Source organism: Chrysochloris asiatica, unplaced genomic scaffold, assembly GCF_000296735.1.
Source record: "Chrysochloris asiatica unplaced genomic scaffold, ChrAsi1.0 scaffold00071, whole genome shotgun sequence".
In the NCBI taxonomy this organism is placed as follows: Eukaryota; Metazoa; Chordata; class Mammalia; order Afrosoricida; family Chrysochloridae; genus Chrysochloris; species Chrysochloris asiatica.
In genome coordinates this window covers 5,890,973-5,912,846 of record NW_006408589.1, presented here as the reverse complement: position 1 = coordinate 5,912,846, position 21,874 = coordinate 5,890,973, and the positions used below count along the sequence as shown (strand labels likewise).

General features: G+C 43.9%; 1 protein-coding gene and 1 non-coding gene across 2 annotated transcripts in view; one reads left to right on the top strand and one right to left on the bottom strand.

Moving 5' to 3' along the window:
- SH3PXD2B (SH3 and PX domains 2B) overlaps positions 1-21,874 on the bottom strand; it is a 215,406-nt gene that overhangs the window by 69,107 nt on the left and 124,425 nt on the right. The window contains exons 5-6 of the mRNA XM_006864810.1: positions 14,306-14,397; positions 5,790-5,815 (exon numbers count right to left, since the gene is read on the bottom strand). Of these exons, the coding sequence (XP_006864872.1) occupies positions 5,790-5,815; positions 14,306-14,397 (118 nt within the window). The remainder of the gene's footprint in view (positions 1-5,789; positions 5,816-14,305; positions 14,398-21,874) is intronic.
- TRNAK-CUU lies at positions 7,115-7,187 on the top strand. Its single transcript has one exon. It is a non-coding gene; the product is annotated as a tRNA-Lys (tRNA).

The following is a 21,874-nucleotide window of genomic DNA, read 5'->3' as shown; positions in this document are numbered from 1 at the left end:
GTGGCATCATTGATGGACTCAGGTGTGGCAGCGGTAGTGAGGTTGGCCCAGGATCGAACATTGTTTCGTTCTGCTGTGCATAGGGTCGCTATGAGTCGGTTCCGACTCGATGGCACCTGACAACAACAACATGTGCCAGGGTTGTATTCTTTCACCATACTTATTCACTCTGTATGTGGAGCAAATAATTTGGGAAGCTGGATTATATGAAAAAAAACGTGGGATCAGGATTGGAGGAAGACTCATTAACAACCTGCCTTATGCACATGATACAACCTTCCTTGCTGAAAGCAAAAAGGACTTAAGATCACAGCTTTTGGTATGGATTATACCTCAGTGTAAAGAAAACAAAAATCCTCACCACTGTACCAATAAATAACTTCAAAATAAATGGAAAAAAGATTGAAGCTCTACACTTCTTTGCTTGGATCAATCATGAACACTCATGGAAGCAGCAGTCAGGAATTCAAATGACGTATTGCATTACGCAAATCTGCTACACAAGATTTCTTTAATGTATTAAAGAGCAGAGATGTCTGTTTGAATACTAAGGTGTGCCTGACCCAAGTCATGGTATTTTCAATACCTCATATGTATCTGAAAGTTGAGCAATGAATAAGGAAGACCATAGAAGAATTGATGAATTTGAATTATGGTACTGGAGGAGAAATTTGGAAGACAACTATTTGGCCAATGGATTGGAAGAGATCCATATTTGTGCCCATTCCAAAGAGAGGTGACCAAGTGGAATGCAGAAATCATTGGACAATATCTTTGAAATCCCATGCAAGTAAAGTTTTACTAAAGGTAATACAGAAACGGCTGCAAGCATACATTGACAGAGAACTTCCAGAAGTTCAAGCTAGATTCAGAAGAGGCTGTGGAACGAGGTATGAATGAACAGGCAGGTAGTTTAAGACTTGGACCTGACCCCAGAGAGAAAGTGCCAGCCCTGAACCCTATGCCAATACGTGATCTTCTCATTGCTGTTAGGTGCTGTCAAGTCAGATGCAGCTCATAGTGACTTTATGCATAACAGAACAAAACACTGCCCAGTTCTGTGCTCAAGCTGTTACACTTGAGCCCATTGCTGCTGCCACTATGTCAATCCATCTCATTGAAGGTCTTTCTCTTTCACTGACCCTCCACTATACCAAGTATGATGGATACGAGGGATATCATTGCTGATGTCCTATGGATCTTGACTGAAAGCAGAGAATATCAGAAAGATGTTTACCTGTGCTTTATTGACTATGCAAAGGCTTTTGATTGTGTGTATCATGACAAGCTAGGGACAACATTGCGAAGTATGAGTATTCCGGAACACTTAATTGTGCTCATGAGGAATCTGTACATGGACCAAGAGGCAGTTGTTCAAACAGAACATTCAAGGAACACTGAATGGTTTCAAATTAAGAAAGGTGTGCAACAGGGTTGTATTCTTTCACCATACTTATTCAACCTGTATGCTGAGGAAATAACCTTAGAAACTGGGTTACATGAAGAAAAATGTGGCATCAGGATTGGAGGAAGACTCATTAACAACCTGCCATATGCACATGATACAAATTTGCTTGCTGAAAGTGAACAGGACTTAAAATATTTACTGATGAAGATTAAAGAGCACAGCCTTAGGTACGGATTTCTCAATGTAAAGAAAACAAAAATCCTCACCACTGGACCAATAAACAACGTTCTTATCAACATAGAAAAGATTGAAGTTGTCAAGGACTTCATTCTTCTTGGATCAATTATCAACACTCATGGAAGCAGCAGTCAAGAAATCAAACTACGTATTACATTAGGCAAATCTGCACAAGACCTTTTTAAAGTGTTGAAAAGCAAAGATGTTAACTTGAAAACTAAGGTGCGCCTGACCTAAGCTATGGTATTTTCAATAAACTCATATGGATGCGAAAGCTGGACAGTGAATAAGGAAGACCACAGAAGAATTGATGCTTTTGCGTTATGGTGTTGGAGGAGAATATTGAAAGTGCCATGGGCTGCCAAAAGAACCAACAGATCTGTGTTGGAATAAGTGCAGCCAAACTTCATCTCTCATACTTCAGACATATTGTCAGGAGGGACCAGTCATTGGAGAAGGATATCATTTTTGCTAAAGTGGAGGGTCAGAGAAAAAGAGGAAGAGAGGAAGACCTCCCCAGCAAGACAGATTGGCAAAGTGGCAGCATCAATGGGCTCAAGCGTGGCAACAATTGTGAGGTTGGCCCAGGATTGGACAGTGTTTCATTCTGTTATGCATAGGGTCGCTATGAGTTGGTACTGACTTGATGGCACCTAACAACAACAACAACTGGAGGAGAATATTAAAAAGTACCGTGGACTGCCAAAAGAACAAACCAATCTGTGTTGGAAGAAGTACAACCAGATGCTCATTAGAAGCCAGATGGCTAGATTTCACCTCTTATACTTTGGACATCAGGAAGGACCAGTCCCTAGAGAAGGACACCATGCTTGGTGAAGTGGAGGGTCAGCAGAAAAGGAGAAGACCCCCAATGAGATGAACTGGTACAGTGGCAACAGCAATGAGCTCAAGCTTAGCAATGATTCTGAGGTTGGCGCAGGACTGGGTAGTGTTTTGCTCTGTTGTGCACAGGGTCACTATGAGTTGGTACAAACTCGACAGCACTTAACAACAACAACAAGCCTACCAGGATAGAAGAGAGAAAGAAAAGGTAAGAAGAAAGGAAGAGATTTGAGAGTGGAAGGGTGATTTTTAACATTGAGAAGGTGTTATAACAACAACAAAGTGTCTGATCTACCACTGAATTTTCTAATGAGGAGTTGTTTTCTTTATGATAACATATATTTTTTAAATAGCAAGAAGTTATAAAGTGGGGCTTGTTTCCCAGAGATTCATTTTCCTGCTAATCTTGTTTAACATATCAGTAAAGGAGATACTACTTCAGTAAGTGGAGTCCTGGTGTGGTGCCAGAGGATAAACAATTGACCTCAAGGTCAGTTTGAACTGCAAGGTTGGCGGTTCAAACTCACCAGCTGCTCCTTGGAAACTTATACTCACTAAGAGTTGGAACCGACTCAACGCCACTTAACAATAACTTCATTAAGTAAAATCAGATGGTCTAGTAAGTTTTGATGGGAGGATATTTTCCTGTAGGATGCTCAGTATTTGAGACCTTTTAGCCAAAGCATGTAGGAGTTAGCAGCCATGCTTAAAAAATGCTGTCAACAGATAAGCTTTCTCCAACTCAGAGTTCTGGAACAGAAATCTCAGGATTTGAGCTGTCAACCTTAAATCCCTTCAAAATTAAACTCAGAAGGTTGGTTCTAAAATAGTGGAAGTAAGTGTTCGAAGGTCAGATAAAAAATAAGGCTAATCTCAGCATGGGTTCTTAGTCTAAATAAGAAAGATGCTATTTTCCACCCAGCCGAACTATAAATAAACCTATCCCCCATCATTGCAGGTCAGTGATGTAACTGTGGTTACCACAAATTAGAGCTTCTTCTCCCTTACCCAGACAAGTCCTCTCATCAAGTGGGTTCCAATCGGACACTTTTGTTTTTCACAAACTAGAGCTGTCTGTTTCCTCTCCCTCCCACCAGTTCCTTCCAAGGAAAGAGTCTCGGCACACTCAAAATCTGAAACCTCATGACCAGCCACGAGTGGTTGGCAGGCTCTTCTCTCTGCTCTTTTCTAAGAAATGTATAATTATGCCTGGATCTCAAGAACTATTTGCAGCTTTAGCAGGATATCAAGGTTCTGGTCAGTACCCATTAAGTCAGAAAGGAGAGCTGTAAACAGACTGGGTGGGAAAAGGCCAAAGTTAATTGCAGATGCCATTGCTGTTGTTGTGAAGTGCTGTTGACTTGCTGCCGACTCAGGGTGACCCTGTAGAGTGTTTCTGAGAGCGACTGGTGGGTATGAACCACCAACCTTGTGGTTAGCCACCCAATGCTTGTCCTATAGTGCCACACTGGGATGCCATACCTTGAAGCAAATAGATTCATTCTCTCTCCAGTCTTCCTTGCAAGGATGACCAGAGGCCCTGTGCCCAGAAGGCAGGAAAAGAACCAAAACTGATTCCACTTCCATGGAGTCAATTCTGATTCAGAGCCACGCTATAGAGAACCCCAAGGCTGTAAATCTTTGTAAACAGACTGGGTGGGATTCTCGTCTTTCTCCAGAGAAGTTCAATGAGGTTAGCAGTTCAATGCATAGACCACTGTCACTAGGGCTCCTTTTCAAGGGACCAGAGGTGTTGAATTTGGAATAAGCTATCAATGTGTTTTGAAGTAATAATAGGAGTGGTGGTGGTGATGGTTGTGTACTGTGGAGTCAGTTCTAACCCATGGCAACCCTGTTTAGGTTTTCTGAGGCTGTCAAGAAAGGATCATCAAGCCTCATCTTTTTCCTGCAGATCGGCTGGTAGATTCAAACTGCTGACCTTGCGGTTAGCAGCTCAACTTGTACCCCACTATGCTGCCAGGGCTCCTTAATTGTAGTAGTAATAAGAGTTAACAATAGCAGCATATCAATAACTGTTCTAAGTGTTTTACACATGTTATTAAAATCCTGTAGTAATCCTACAAGGTAAATTACTAGCATTATCCCCATTTTACAGATGAGGAAACCGGGTTCACGAGAGGAGGCGTTTTTTTTTTTTTTTTCACTTCTGAGATCTCTGCTTGTCCCTCTTTATCCTCATCAACTCCCTTAAACTTCTAGGGGTCCTAGGAATATCTAAACGAACTTAGAATTCCGGAAGCTCTGAAGACTCTCCTGGGTCCAAGTGGGGTGTGTGCTGTTGCAGATGTGAGAGACGGGATAATCTCAGGTCACAGGGGGAAAAAGTTGGGCTACTGTTAATAGAAATCTATAAACTCAAGTCACTTCTCTATTAATATCCAATTTCCTACCTTCTCTGTTCCCATTACTGCTCTTGATAAAAAATGTCATGTTCAGGGAATGGAAAGATTATTAGGAAGGAAGATAGTTTGCTTCAGGGAGGGTGGAAGTGAGGATGGGAACTCTTGAAACAGCCCTGTTCCTTGCTCAGACTGGTGACTAACTGAAGGAAACAGAGGCTGGGGGCTATATGGGTCAGGCTCAAGTAGACTGCACATTTCTGCCTCCTGGCCAGTGCACGCACCATCCCCTCAATCCAGAACACCCTCTGCTATGTGGAAAACCTCTGCTCATTCTTCAAGACCCAGGACCCACATTTTTAACTTCCTCCTAAGAAGAATGCTCATAGCTCTGAGTTATTGCATTACTTTTGTATAATGTGGTACAAAGGCATTTCACATCCTATGACATGGTTGCGGAGCACTGGATTGCTAACCACAAGGTCAGCGGTTCCAACCCATCAGTCACTCTGCTGGAGAAAGATGAGGCTTTTTACTCCTGGAAAGATTTACAGCCTCAGAAGCCCTACACTAGGATGTTACGAGTTGGAACTGACTTGATGGCACACAACAACCACATGGCATGGTTAGAAAGACATTTGTCTCTGCTGTTCCACCAAGGTATTCTGGAAAGACATCAGATCTCATCCACTTTGTAACCTTTTGGTATAGGATGAAATAACCTCAAATTCCTTTACTTGGGAAACAGGGTGAGGTATCAAATAGTCAAGCATCCATCCATCTATCCATCCATCCATCCATCCATCCATCCATCCATCCATCCATCCATCCATCAATCCATCCATCCATCCATATCACCGCATCTTCAGTGTGGTGGCCAGGGCCTGCCACATAATGAGTGTTCAATCAAGGTAGAAATAAATGGAAAATATCATTCTTACCAGATTTCTTTTTTCCAATGTGTTCCCTGTATAGGAAAAGAAGTGGGGGAGAGAAAGAGTAGTCAGTGCTTGTCGTGTCTTGACATTAGTCTATTGAAACACTGAGATTCTCAATCCCAAAACATGGCTACATCAAAGCCAATCCCAGGGGCCCAGACTCCTTAAGAAATAATTCCTCTTGATTTTCTCCCTGTGACCAATACATGCTCCAGTATTTTGGAGACAACTGCTTTTACTTTAGGGAAATGCTTGATTTTAAGACCTGAGTTTTTAGTTATCACTTGGTCATGCTCGGGAGAGGGTGAGAGAGCAGAGCCGATGGTAGGAGCGTGGGGCTGCATGCCTGTGTTTTGGGGAGGAGGTGCCTCATGTCCTCTGGCTAGATGTTACTGTAGTAGGGTTAAATGTGAGGATGGGTGAGAATAGGAGTGGAATACTTCAGCGCACAGTTCTGAGTGTTCTCTGTCCAGTGGGCCCAGGACAGTGTCATACCAGGACTGACTCACGGAATCCTCACAACTACCCTTTTAGGGTTACTACAATTTACACACAGGGAAATTAAGGTCCATAGAGGAGAGTATCTCACTCAGGATCTGAACCCAGGAGGTCTGGTTGGAACCCACACCCTTGACTACCATCCTGGACAGTCTAATGGGTAAATCCTCCTGGCTGCTGGTTGCCAGATATACCAACAAGGGTTCATCTAGCCTGAGTCTACCTAAAGTATCATCTCCCAGAGTCACCACACAGGCCTGTGACCAGAACCTCAGCCTGGGATACTTCAAATCCAGGCATTCTGCTCTGCCACATATACCTGCTAGTGCCTCAGCTGGAGCAGAGGCCCCAGTGGATCCAACTTTACAAAAACATAAAACGTACATCGATCATAAAGTTCTGAAACAAAATATGAATTCCAATGACGGGGCAAAATATTTGCCTCACATATGGCAAAGACCAATTTCATTATTATTGATAGCACTCACTTGTTGTTGTTGTTGCTTTTAAATGCCGTGGAGTCAGTTCCGACCCATAGCGACCCTGTATAGGGTTTCCAAGTGAGCTTGAACTGCCGACCTTGTGGTTCAACCTGACTTTGTGTCCAGCACATTAATTCACAGCATGATACCAGGAGTCCCATAGTTATCATAACCACTAAAACCAGAGATTGTTCCCTTGCAACTATGATTTTTCTGGAATCTAGAGCTTCTTCCTTTGAGACCATTATGCCAATGCCAGCTTCAGTCTTCTCTGGCTCAAGAAATGTCCACCATCCTCACAGCCACCAGCTATAAGAGCATGTGTAGGCCCTAGCAGGCACATTACCTGCCCGGCTAGCTCAGTTGGTAGAGCATGAGACTCTTAATCTCAGGGTTGTGGGTTCGAGCCCCACGTTGGGCTCCGACTGTGGGTTACTTGAGGGAGAGGCGGGGATCAGTAATCAGGTAAGGGACACATGCTGATGGCAAGTGACAAAGTTTATTAAAAAGTTCCAAGCTTATATAGGGCAAATCTGCAAGTCATTTTGGTTTGGCTAGCGCACAAGTTTCCTTTTCCCCAGAATGGCTCAGCTACAGTCACCTGTAAGTTTCTAGTGCTGACGTTATTGTTGCTAGGCAAGTTTGGTCTCAAGGTAGTCATGAGCCTTGGAAGGCTCTGGCTTCCCACACTGTGAAACACGTGTGGGGGTATTCTCAAGTTTTTCTACACAGGGCAGCAAAAAAGCTGTTCCAAGAGTGCTTCTTGCAATCCATCATTTTCCTGTCTGGAAACCGGCTGGAAAAGATCCCCAGTGTGCACTCCAAGTCCTAACCTGGGTCTGAGCTTCAGGGCCTTTGACCAAGCTGTCACTGAGCTGTTCATCACTCCTTCAATCAACAGCCACCTCGGGCTCTCAGCAACCTCCCCATCCTCCCTCCTGAGAAGAACCTTTTCCTTCAAGGCTTCGGTTATGGGCAGGAAGGCCTCCTCAGGTAAGCACTGGTACTTTTCTGTGTGGTACTGCTAGTTTTCTCTGTGGTACTACTAGGTAAGTTTGAACTGCAAGCTTTCAGCTACGTAAGCTAGGTTAGCTCTATCCATTTTGATAATGAGCAAATGGAAGGTCACAGAAGTCAGTAAACTTATTCAAGAACACACAGCTAGGAAGGGACAAAGAACTTGTCTCTTCCTCCCAGGAAGTCTCTTGGAACTAGCTACAGGTGGTCCAACTTGATGCTTTTAGCTTATGTCACCTGTTTTTTGGGATTTTCTTGGGGGGACACTATCTTGGCTGGAGTCCTGGTGTGGCATTGTAGCATAAGCACTGAACTGCTACCACAAAATTGGTGATTTAAACCCACTAGTGACTCCTCAGAAACCATATGTATATATATACACAGACAGGGTGGCTATAATTCGGAACGGACTTGGCAACACTTAACAACAACATCGTTTTAGCTAGGTTTTGTACTGTTAGTGGCTGTTTGTATTTCCACATGCTCATGCTGTCTTCCCCATGCATATGGAAGTCTCCTGAGGGCAGGAGCTCTCACTCTTGCATCTCTCCTGAGGAAAAAGAAGCAAGTGATCACTAAATACTATAGGGGGTGGCATTATTATTATCAATTAAATGAAAGGCGCATTAAGATTACTTCTAGTTTGTTAAAAGTGTCTAAATTAAGAAAAAACTTTTTAGATTCTTATTTTATGTCATTCATGAAAATGAATTCTAACTGATTTAATGGGGAAAGCTACACAAAACAACTAGAAAGAAATCAAGGTGAATATGTATCTTGCGTTTGATTAGTGATTAACCCATCTAAGCCTAAAAAACAATGGAAGAAGTTACAAATAAAAATGGTCACCAAACCATTTTTACAAAAACATAAAACTTACATCTATCATAAAGTTCTGAAACAAAATATAAATTCCAATTAAAGGGGCAAAATACTTGCCTCACATCTGGCAAGGAGCAATCTCATTAATATTAAAAGAACCCACAGGAATCATAAATAATCACTAAAACCACCCGAAAAGTGAGTAGAGATTGTTTCCTTGCAACTATGATTTTTCTGGAGTCTAGAGCTTCTTCCTCTGAGACCATCATGCCAACGTCAGCTTCAGTCTTCTCTGGCTCAAGAAACATCCACTGTCCTCACTGCCACCTGAAGGCAGGAGTTGGGCTTGCTTTTCTAGAGCTCCACAGCCAAGCGATTGTCACTGGGGAACATGTAGTGAGTGAGGGTACTTGAATGAGCTCACCCTGTCCCTCATGGTTCTAATCTACCCAGAGACCTTGTCTGGAGTGTGACATAACCCTCCTCAGCCTCTTGACATCCATGAACATTTTCTTCATTCTGCCTGACTCCTTCCAGAGACAACAAAGCCAATAATCAATGATTCTCTCTGCTACAGTCTCCTTCAGCATGGGGAGGAGGGAAAATTCATTGTATACTTACTATGTGCCAAGCACTTTAAAGACACAGTATATCCATGCTCTGCCACAACTCAGCAGAGTAGGTATTATTATCATTCCCATTTAAGAACTGAGGAAATAGTGAGGGTGGTTGTGTACTGTGGAGTCAGTTTCGACTCATAGCGACCCTGTATACGGCTTCTGAGGTGGTAAATTTTTACGGGAGCAGAAAGTCTCATCTTTCTCCAAAGAAGTGGCTGGTACACTTGAACTGCTGATCTTGTGGCTAGCAGCTCAACTTGTAACCTACTATACTACCAGTGCTCCTTCGAGGAAATGCACTCTCATTAAAGTAATCTGAATAAAACTTGAACTCCAGGAAACTGAGGAAATGTTCTATCCTTTAAATTATCAACTAATGCCTAACACACGTCACTAGTGATACTAACTGTTCATCACTTCCTCATCTTTCCATTCATTATTTCATATAGCTTTCCTGATGCTGTTGTGTGCAATGACTCTGTATAGGGTTTCCAAGAGCGGCTGGTGGGTTTGAACTGGTAACGCTGTGGCCACCAGTTCAGTGCTTATCCTACAGCATCACACCAAGACTCTATAGCTTGCCTGTTATTGTTTTTTGTTTAGTGCCATAGAGTTGGCTATGACTTATAGCGACCCTGTATAGGGTTTCCAAGGATGGACCGGTGAGTTTGAACCGCTGACCTTGTGACCACACCAGTACTCCATAGCTTTCCTAGAACCCAATAATGTGGGCAAGATCATGTATGCCATGATCTCATTTGACAGATGAGGTAACTGAGGCAGAAAGTGTGTGTGTGTGATACATGTGATTTGCTCCCAGACTGAGCTCCCTCCAGGCACAGGACTGTGTCTACTGTAGTTGTCTGTGTCTTGGTACCAGCACTGGACTCTGCACGTGTAGGCCCTCCCTCATGGCAGGGGCAACCCAGTGTCCAGAACTCTTGGTCCTGTGCTATTTCTACAAGTCCAGCCCAGTCAGCAACTGGGGAAAATACTGCTGTAGCCACCAAGCAGAGGAAGCCAGGGAAAGTGACCAACCCAGCTCCTGGCTGTCCCAACTTTCTGGCTCCCTCTTGAGAGCTGGCTCCCATCCCGTTTCCCTGAGAGCTGTTCCTTCCTGAATGAAGACCACACACACTCTTCTAAAGCGCAGTGGGCTGGCCCTGGCTCTCACTCACCTACTTTTACTGATAAGTAGATCTGATGCTTACTCAGAGGCTTGGGAACTACCTCAACTACACTTGCCAAGCAGGGGACCAAAGATACCAGAACATCAACCTTGGAGAAGGCCACCCACCAGGGTCAGGGTTCTTAACATAGGTCCACAGATAGGATTCTGCACAACTAGGAGCTCCTGACACTGTGGGCATTTTTTTCAGGGAAAGGGAAATCTTTCATTGGCTTCTCCAAGTGGTCCATGATCTACTTCCAAAGTTCAGAACTCTGGGCACTGAGATGAGGCTGAAGAAAATCCAGACATTGCTGACCTCAGCAGCTTGAGGAGCACATATACAAGGTTGGTTCTGTACCTCTGGTGGCTGGTGTTTCTCCTTCCTTCTGACTTTGGACAGGAAGCATATTTATCCTGCATCTCATTACATTTCTCCTTGGATCCCCAAACCAAACAATGCTGTGAGAGAGGTGTTATTAGGCTCATCTTATAAAACAGGAAACTGAGGCTCAAGGCAAGAAACACCCAAGTTCACCCAGCTTAAAAGTGGTCAAGCAATTTTTGTCACTGAGGGTGTATCACGTTGGACATCTTAATCAACTGTTGAGAGGTACAACCTGAAGCCAAAGCAGCTAGGGATGGACGGACAGAGAGGGCAAATACCATGAATCACGACTTTTTGAGCACCTGGCAAATTTTTGGAATTCTCTTTTATGCCGGGGATCCAACCCTCACTCTAACCCGAAGGAGTGCTGCCATTCCACAGTTTGCCATGGAGACCAGTGAGGCTCAGAGGTCAAGTCATGGAGGTTACATAGCCTACAAGTGGTAGAGGTGAGATTCAAGCCTGGGTATACCAGATTCCAAGCCTGGGCTGTAGTGAGCCACGTTGTCCCTTACGTGGAAGGCACACAGAGGTTGCCCAGATATTAAGGTTTGGACTCATGCAGTTCTGGACACAGTCATCTCCATCACTTCTATAGTGAGTGATTTTGGCTGAGTCTCAGCTTTCTCATCTGTACAATGGGCATAAGAATCCTTATCTGGCAGTATTGTGATAGAAACGCATGGAAACAGAACACTTATACACTCCACAAGTATATCCTTTTTTTCTTTTAAAGCTCTTTGATTCACAATGGCTGGAAATTATAATTGGCATACACAGGGCATACACACACACACACACTATAGTGGCAACTTAATTCTGAAAGCCCAGGAGAACTGTAGACAGTGATGCAGTGAGAATATTTCACCCTATCTTATTAGATCAATAAAAATCTAAGAATGTTTGCCTGACAAAAACGTCAAAGACAACAAGAACAGAAACATGAACCAGGATGGGCTGAAGACCCAATACTGTCAGATTTAAACCTATCCTGTATCTTTCTTTCTTTTTTAAATCCATTCATGAAGCTGTATCTTGGCTCATGTTGCTGGCAAGACATTCCCTAGTGACATTTGACTTCAAAAGGTTGACTATCCTCCCTTACTCAATGTCTTGTTTAATCTCTGCGTGCCAGTAATGAGAAGCTGTATTCACTCCAGGCTTGCCCTAGGAAATGGTATTTATTAGAAGAACTTTATTGAAGGAAGTTAAGTTTACTCATCTATGCGGTAGTTAAACCACTAGTCCAGAGTCCTCAACTCACTGTACCTGACTTCTCAACTTGATTCTGTCACTGGATGTGCATACATAGATAAATGATCTGACTTCACTTATTCGTCAGAAAGCACAAACATCCTTTGTCATGGTATCCTCTTTTACAGGTCTATTAAAAAAACAAAAAGAAAAGAAAAAACTTTGTGACTCGAACAGATTCATTTCAAAGTGCAATATGAGACTTTTAATCCTAACATCCATGAAGTGCTCCACACTACTCCACAGCAAACTCTAATTGTTTAACAACGAACACTGTTGCTGTTGTTTAGTGCTGTTGAGTCAGTTCCGACCCATAGCTATCCTGTATAGGGTTTCCAAGGAGAAGCTGGTGAGCTTGAACCGCTGACAATGCAGTTCAATGCGACTCTGCAGTCCAGTGCATTAACTCACAGCACCACACCAGGTCTTGGTTGTTACTGCTGTTTTGGGTAAGGCCAGCACTAAGAAGATCAGCATACACTTCCATGATAAGAAGAGAGCTTGGTGAACTCTCTCCAGCCCCTGCTTACTGGCTCCAAAGGGACCTCAACCCTACTGGACTCTTAATTCTGTGACCCCAGAACAGTCCCAGCTCCTTATGCCAGGGGTCCAACTCTTACTATAATCCCAAGAAGTGCTGCCATTCCATAGTTTGCCATGGAGACCAATGAGGTTCAGGTGAACTCATGGAGGCTACGAGTGGGGAAGGTGAGATTCAAACCTGGGTGTACCAGATTTAAAGTCTGGGCTCTAGAAAGCCACGTCGTCCCTCATTTGGAAGGCACATATGGAGGCTACCTTCTGGCCCCCATTGCTATTTCCCTGTTAGCAAACTTCTTACTGCAAAGACACAACACGCCTCCTTGCCCAAAATAGGGATGTGTGAGGGAAAAAATTCAGGAATGGTTAATGGTGATAGCTGACCAACATGATGAATGCAACTAATGTACCCATGAGGACTCCTGAAATAACAAGTTTGCTACCTGTGTATTTACCACAATTAAAAAAAAAGTATTACAAAGAAAAGGTGGCACTTGTCTGTCAGTGTTTCATGCTGGCTGGACTGGTGGCGTCAGCAACTCATGATGTGTTAAGTGCGGGCAGGTGGTGGCCTTGGGATTTTGTACAGTGTTTGGATTTTGTGTGATGTTTCCATTCTGCGATGTATTTGGATTTTACATGGTGTTTAGAGTTCGGGTGGTGTGCACGTGTGGCTGGGGCCACATGAACTGACATGCCTCTCAGCTGTTATCCATCCGATGCAGGAAACTGACAAGGAGGCAGAAGCTGCCGTGAAAGTTTCCGATCAGTTTTGAAGCCTGGCTGACCAGCATCAAATCCCAGCCCTGTCACTCACCAGTGAGGGGGCCTTCAGCAAGTTCCAGGAGTTCATTCATTCACCTCCCTTTGTCCTTGCCTCCAGGGCTCGCAGTCTGCTCAGCTTCCACACACTAACTCTCAGCCAGGATTTCTTTACCCGGATATCAGAAATAGGGTATTACTGTCCACTATAATGCACTGCAAGGAGCTCTGGTAGCGTAGTAGTTACGAGTCAGGCTGCTAGTCTCAAAGTCAGCAGTTCGAAACTACCAGCCATTCTGTAGGAGAAAGATGAGTCTTTCCGCTCCCGTAAAGATTTACAGCCTCCAAAATCCTATGCAGGGTCGGAAATGATTACACAGCACATAACCACCACTAAAATGCACTGCAAAGTTGATTTGAATTGGAAGATCAGCGATTCAAGTTCACCAGCCGCTCCTCAGATACCCTATACAGGGTTGCGATAAGTCAGAATCGACTCAATACCACTTAACAGTAACAGCCTAAACCATAGGAGTCATGGTGTGGTGCTGAGGGATAAAACACTGAATCACAAGGTTGGTTTGAACTACGAAGTTGGTGGTTCAAACTCATCAGACACTCCTCAGAAATCCTATAAAGGGTCACTATGAGTCGGAACCAACTCCATGGCACTTAATAACAACATAATGCACTGGATTGCAAGGTTGGTTTGATCCTCAAGGTCAGCAGTTCAAATTCACCAGCCACTCCTTGGAAACCCTATACAGGGTCGCTATGAGTCAGAACCAACTTGACGGCACTTAACAACATCAACACAATGACTGAGGTTACAAGAAAGGAGGCCTGGTATCTAAGGAACCTAGTTTGATTTTGAATTTGAGTCACTCCAGTTCCCCCCGGGGCTGGCTGGATCGGTAAGAAGGAGGCCTCTGAAGGCATGCTCTGGGGACATCCACAAACCAACTTACTCTTTAGGGGGATTCAGGTCCTCGGGTCTTGTCTCAAAGAACTGCAGCACTTCATCGCACTGAGAGATGTAGGGGGGCAGCTGGATCAGGGCCTGCAGAAGAAACACACAGGTGAGTCCAAAGGAAGGAGAGGGGGTGACAGGTGCTATAAAGCAGTGGTTTTCATACCTGAGGGTACATTAAAATCATCTCCCAAAGGACCTGTTAAAATGCAGATTGCTGGGTCACACCCCTGGAGTTTTTGTTCAGTAGGTCTGAGCTGGGGCCTGAGAAATTGCATTTTGGACAAGTTCCCTGGTGATGATGATGTTACTGGTTCTAGAATAGCATCTTAGAGCCATTTGAACTGCAAGGTTGGTGGTTCAAGCTCACCAGCTGCTCCTTGGAAACCCTATACAGGGTCGCTATGGGTTGGAATTGACTTGATGGCACTTGACAACAACAAAGATATGTAGGTATATTTATGGGGTTCTGATGTGGCGCTGTAGGATAAGCACTGGACTGCAAGGTTGGTTTGAACTTCAAGGTCAGCAGTTCACAATCACCAGCCACTTCTCTGAAACACTATACAGTAAATATTTATGTGTGTGTATATGTATTAGGTGTAAATCTTTACGGGAGTAGAAAGCCTCATCTTTCTCCCGCGGAGCAGCCCTCGGAAACCCTGTACAGGGTCGCTATGGGTCGGACCCGACTCGATGGCACTTAACAACAACAACATATGTATTAGAGGTAAATATTTTGGACAAATACAATCTGAAATAAAATCAGACCACAGTACACTAGAATAACATCATGGAAAAATGGAATGGAAAGATAATGGACTTTTTCCATGAACTTTTAAAAGTCCCCTTATGTGACCCTATATAGGGTTTCTGAGGAGATGCTGGTGGATTTGAACTGCTGACCTTATGTTTCAAAGTCTAGAGCTGATCCTACAAGGCCACACCAGAAGTCCATATAGATATGTAAGTATATATCTATATATGTGTGTGTGTATGTGTGTCTGCGCGTGTATATATATTATAGGTAAATATATTTGGACAAATCATATGATTTGGGATAAAATCAGACCATAGTACACTTTTGGTAACCTAATGATTATACATAAATTATGAACTTTATGCCATATCATTTTTCTTCTACAACACCATTTCTATTGAATGTTGGGAGTTCTGGTGTGGTGCTGTGGGTTAATGCACTGGACTGCAAGGTCGGTAGTTCAAACCCACCAGCCGCTCTTCATAAACTCTACACAGGGTCACTATAAGTCAGAGCCGACTTGATGGCACTTAACAATAAAAAACAACTGCTTACTGGTGGACACTTAGTTGTTTCCAAGACTAAGGAGCCCTGGTGGTGTTGTGAGTTAGGCATGGAGCTGCTAACTGCAAGATCAAGGTTCAAAACTCACCAGCTGCTCTGCAGGAGAAAGACGAGGCTGTCTGCTCCCATTAAGATTTACAGTCTTAGAAACCTTAAGGAGCATTTCTGCTCTATCTTATCAGGTTGCTATGAATCAGAAGCAACTTGAGGGCAGTGGGTTTTATGCACAATGCTTGCATCTATGTCTTAACACATGAATCTGAGAGTTATTTGATGGCTTGAGTTGAGGTGGGCTGTCCCTTGGTGAGTGAGGGGCTGAAACAGCAGACATCCCCCGCTTGCTAAGCCTACATTACTTTTCCACACCTGTTCATCAGGTAAGCTTCAGGGAGACTCAGCATGAAGAGGGACTGGACATTTAGAGCGCAGGTTTATCAGCAGATCCATTCAACAGGTACTGCTTTTGTGTCCAGCATTGCACTGCCTCCTGCACCAAATACGAGTCAAAACATTTGTGGAAAAATGGAATTGACCATTAATGGAATTTTCCCACCAACTTTTAAAGACCCCTCATATGAGAGAAATATAGGGTGCATCCCAATCATTAAAGAGTCTAAAGCGAAGACATGACTCTATGACGAACAGTCTAGTTTAACACATGTTTACTTAAGGCTCCTCTGGCCTAGGTCCGGGACTGGGTGATAGGGCTTTAAATGTGAGCGCAGGGAGAATTTCACAGGGGGCATGCAGATGCATGAATGGATATAGTGCAGGAGACTCATTCTCTGGGGGTGAGGTGGGGCTCTGCTCTTTCCCTGGGGCCTCTCACACCTCTTCTCACCACATAGAGTACAAGTCTAGGGTCAGAAAAGATGTGCTACATTTTCTGCATGTTGTTGTTGTGATGTGCTGTGGAGTCGGTTCCGACTCATAGCGACCCTGTACAGCTGTAAATCTTTAAGGGAGGAGAAAGCCTTATCTTTCTCCCACGGAACAGCTAGTAGTTTTGAACTGCTGACTGCGAGATTAGCGCCTGATTCGTAACCACTACGCTACCAGACAGAGCTCCTTACATTTTCTGTATAGTGAGTCTCTAAATCTCTCCACTTGGCCCAAAGTGATATTGCAACATTGCAGGAGAAGTGGACTCTGATGGACTAACAGAGAGGTCTCCAGTGTGACAACCTCTACAGGATTTCAGGGATATTATAACCCAATATGATGAAAATGTTTTTTATCATGGTGAATGTATGTAACATGACATTATTTTTGTTCATCACATGTGCGGGAGTCCTAGTAGTACAGTGGTTCAAAAGCATTCAGTGGTTCAAACCCACTAGCCTCCCTGAAGGAGAAAGATGTGGTAGTTGACTGATACAGAGATTTACAGCCTTGGAAAGCCTACGGGGCAGTCTACTGAGTCCTGTGTGGTGGCGGAGTCAGAACTGACTCAATGGCATATGACAATATGTTGTGCAACCCATCACCACTATCTGTTTCCAAATTTGTTTTATTACCTTTAACAAAAACTTTATACCCCTTAAGCAATTTCTCTCCTACTTGCCCTTGGTAACCACTAATGACTTGCAGGATTTTTGAGGCAGAGTCTGACTGTAAGTCCAATTCTCCAAGTTCTGACCTGCCCCAGACCTAGAGTGACAGAGCACAGAGATGGGTAGACATGCTTTTGTAGAAGACCTTCCCTGTCCTCATGCCAAGCAAGTCCTTCCCGGTCACTGTCCACTCTCCATTCCCCTGGGGTGAAGGATGCTTGTTATTTATAGCTTGTTGATTGTTTTAGAAGTTAGTTTAATTTTTGTTGTTGAGAATATAGACAGAACACACAAAAACCAGCAGTTTCTACAATTCAGTTACACTGATTGCATTCTTCAAGTTGTGCAACTATTCTGATTCTCCCTTCCTGAATTATTCCTTGCATTTAACATAAACCCACTGCCCCCTAAGTTTCCGATCTAACCTCGCTGTTGTCAGTTTGATTCCACAATTGATCTTGAAAGACTACTATGTTCAAACGAACTTTTTTTAACTAGTTAAGCTAAATTATGTTGTTGTTCCGACTCAAAGGGTTTCTGAGGTGTAGCTGGTGGGTTTGAACCACTGACCTTGTGGTTAATAGTTCAGTGCTTGGCCTATAGCACTACACCATAACTCCTATATGGTGGTGCTCATAGTGGTGACGTGCCATGGAGTTGGTTCTGACTCATAGTAACCCTGCATAGGGTTTCCAAGGCTGTAAATCTTTATGGGAGCAAAAAGTCTCATCTTTCTCTCATGGAATAGCTTGTAGTTACGAACTGCTGACCTTGAAGTTAGCAGCTAGGCTCGTAACCACTATAATCTGATCTAAAGATGACTTCAGGCCTATTGATTTTTTTCTTAGCTTCTGCAGCAAATTTCCAGGGATTGCCCTTTCCCAGACACAAGGCTGAGTCCCCACAGCTAGGGCAGGCATGTCCTCCTTCCACTTCCCGTGTCTAACCCCATTGCTTTCTGGTTTGGAGCAGTGCTCATTCTCCTGCCCAGGATGAACTGCTATCTGTGGGCCCTGAGATCTTTCTTCTAACATCCTGAAGCTCTTGTAGTTGGAACCACATAATGAAGAGCTGATGTTATGCTGAACGATGGTGCATCCCAGCTGCCCCATGACTGAATGTCTGTAACCTCCACCAGACTTCAGACAACACTCAAGGTCAGCGCTTGAAGGTTTCTATGTATTCATCTGTATCCATTCCTATCTATAATCCTGGCAGGGCTGGCCCATTTCAGTGATGGGGAAATGGAGGTTCTGGTGACAGGCCAGGACTTGAGAACATAGAATTAGAGATCCCACCATTCCTACTAGGCTTTAGGACTGAGGAGACCTATGTTACCTGGGGTCTTAGTTACCTAGTGCTGCCATGACAGAAATATGTGTGGGTAGATTTAAAGAACAGAAATTATTTTTCCCATAGTTCCGGAAGTGAAAAGTCTAAATCAGGATCTTGGCCACACCACTTCCTTCTATGAGCCTCTCTCCTAGTTTCTGGAGACAACTGTCAATCCTGTGGGCTTCGGTCTAGTCCGCTCTTGTCATAACTTAGACAGGTTTAAGGTCTACCCTACAGAAGCATGCGTTCATTAGCATAACAAAAAAACCCCCCTAGTTCCAACATGACCAGCTTTACAGGTTGCTGTTTTTAAGTGGTAGTGGTGACATGCCATGGAGTTGGTTCCGACTCATAGTGACCCTGCATAGGGTTTCCGAGGCTGTAAATCTTTATGAGAACAGAAAGTCTCAGCTTTCTCTCATGGAATGGCTTGCAGTTACAAACTGTTGACCTTGAAGTTAGCAGCTAGATTCGTAACCACTATAATCTGATCTAAAGATGACTTCAAGCCTATTGATTTTGTTTTGTTTGCTTCTGCAGCAAATTCCCAGGGATTGTGCTTTCCCAGGCCCAAGGATGAGCCCCCTTGTATAGGGTTTCAGAGCAGTGGCTGGTGGGTTTGAACCATCAACCTTGCAGTTAGCAGTACAGTGTTTATCTTACAGCGTCATACCAGGACTCCACAGTTAAAAGTTTCAACACATATTTTTTGGGGGGACACAATTCAATCCATAATGCCTAGTCACAAATTATGTGCTACATAAATAATGTGAGAAGACTCAGGATGTGGCCATGTGCCCTATATAGGGAGACCTGGGTGGGCAAGAGGACAGGAGACACTGAGGTACCAACATCTCCGTCTACAGGGGGTCTCCTCTGATGCTCCTTGCTGAGATGGGCAGAGGCCCTATATGAACCAGTGAAGGAAGGGACAATGAAAACTTCCTGACTATGCCAAGTTCTCTTTTGGTTTTTGGTTTTCCTAGGAAGTGGATGCCAAACCAAACCCCAACCCATGAAATAAAGCCAAGTTACTAATAAAGGGCAGCACTGAAGGCCTTGATGGCCACCCTTTTCATTCTGGGTGGGTGGGCTAACAGAAAGAAAATGCCTTTTTTATTTTTGCTTCTGAAATACTCCAATTTGTCCTGTGTTTGGGCAGTCATGACAGGAAGCCATAGTTTCAGCAAAACTCAGTTTTGCTCCAGAAGGAAGACTAGCTCTTTGTATAGATGTGGCTGGTTGATGTAGAGACAGAGGAGATAGGAGCAAGTCCTGTCTGCTTAAGATAACAACAAAGGATCAGAAAGACCCAGCTCCTGATGTAGCCACATGCCATAGACCCTCAGAACCTCAGTAAAACATGGAGGGTTGTGCTACAGAATAAATGAAGAGGTGTTTGTAAGGTTTCTGACACATACTAGTTGCTGGAGAAATTCAGTCAGCCGCACTGGCTCTCTATACTGTTGGTGCTAGCTGCTGTCGTGTTGCCTCCAATTCAAGATGACCTGATGTATAATAGAAAGAAACGCTGCCATCTTCCGGATGGTTGGTATGTTTGAGTCCATTGTTGTGGTTGTTGTGTGAATCATCTCATTAAGGGTTTTCCCCATGCTCACTGGCCCTCTACTTTACCAAACACTATGTTCTTTTCTAGAGATTATCTTTCCAGATGACAAGTCCACAGTTGAAGTCTTATCAGCCTCGCTTCTAAGGAACATTCTTGCTTGTATTTCTTCTAATGTGGTAGTTCCCAAAGGTGATTTTAGGGGCAGCAAGATGATGACAGTGGATGCCCAGTCACCATGTTAAACCACAATGCCTTCACTAGAGAGAAAGTGTGCATTTCCACAGTTCTCATCAATCCTTCCATATGGATTACATCTCAATGTCAAGAAAACAAAAATCCTCACCACTGGACCAATAAACAACATTCTCATCAACGGAGAAAAGATTGAAGTTGTCAAGGACTTCATTCTTCTTGGATCAACTATCAACACTCATGGAAACAGCAGTCGAGATCAAACAACGTATTACATTAGGCAAATCTACTGCACAAGACCTTTTTAAAGTGTTGAAGAGTAAAGATGTCAGCTTGAGGACTAAGGTGCGCCTGACCCAAGCCATGGTATTTTCAATAACCTCATATGCATGCAAAAGCTGGACAGTGTATAAGGAAGACCGTAGAAGAATTGATGCTTTTGAGTAATGGTGCTGGAGGAGAATACCGACAGTGCCACGGCTGCCAAAAGAACCAACAGATCTGTTTTGGAAGAAGTGCAGCCAGAGTGCTCCTTGGAGGCCAAGATGGCCAAACTTCGTACCTCATACTTTGGACATATTGTCAGGAGGGACAAGTCACTGGAGAAGGATATCATGCTTGGTAAGGTGGAGGGTCAGAGAAAAGAGGAAGACCCCCAACGAGATGGATTGGCCAAGTGGCGGCATCAATGGACTCAAGTGTGGCCATAGTAGTGAGGTTGGCACAGGATTGGGCAGTGTTTCATTTTGCTGTGCTATGGGTCGGTACCGACTTGCTGGCACCTAACAACAACAACAACAACAACAACAACAACAATCATCTTTAGCTTCAAAAAGAACTCCCCCCAAGGAACAAACAAGATAGCGGATCAGGTGGAAGTACAGTAAAGGAGCTCCACCAACAACAACATAGAATACTCGACCAAGCAGGCTCAGGGGCTGAACCACATATAAAGGAATATTTAGAAGGTTGGAAGGCTCACAGCTGGGGGAATTTGTGGCAGAAGCTATTGCTTTCTAGTCCGGGTGCTCAGCTGCTCCAGGAGCCGCCATCTTGGGTGAGACCACGCGGGAGAAGGATCGGAGGGGCCACAGACGCCTGGCAGAACCACAGAGATAAAGGTATGGACATTACTTTCTTTTGGTAGCTATTCATTGGTCCCTTGCTGTCCGTGCATCCCCATTCTGGTGACTATAGGGGTGCCTGAGCTAGTGGGCACCCTAGCCCCACCCTCGGAGAGTTCTACTAGCATGAGCACAGATCTCCTCAAAATTTAGAGACAGTTTCCAATGAAAACCAAATGGCCACAGCTGGCCCTAAACTGTTTCCAACTAGAAAAAAGGCCTGAACGGGGATTGTGGAGCGGGACAAGCAGACACAAGAGGAAATAGGCTGAAAATTAAATCCTAAATTATGTCTAAACAACCAACAGTGGTATCTTGAAACTTCTCAGGAAGAAGAGTGAAAAGGGACGCCCATTTCCTAATCACATCTACCTGGAGGCAATCAGAAAACATAAAAAATACCAAAATACATACCCATCTAAGTATTAAGTCCACAGATAACCCCTGAAGATGCCCAAAAAACAGAAGC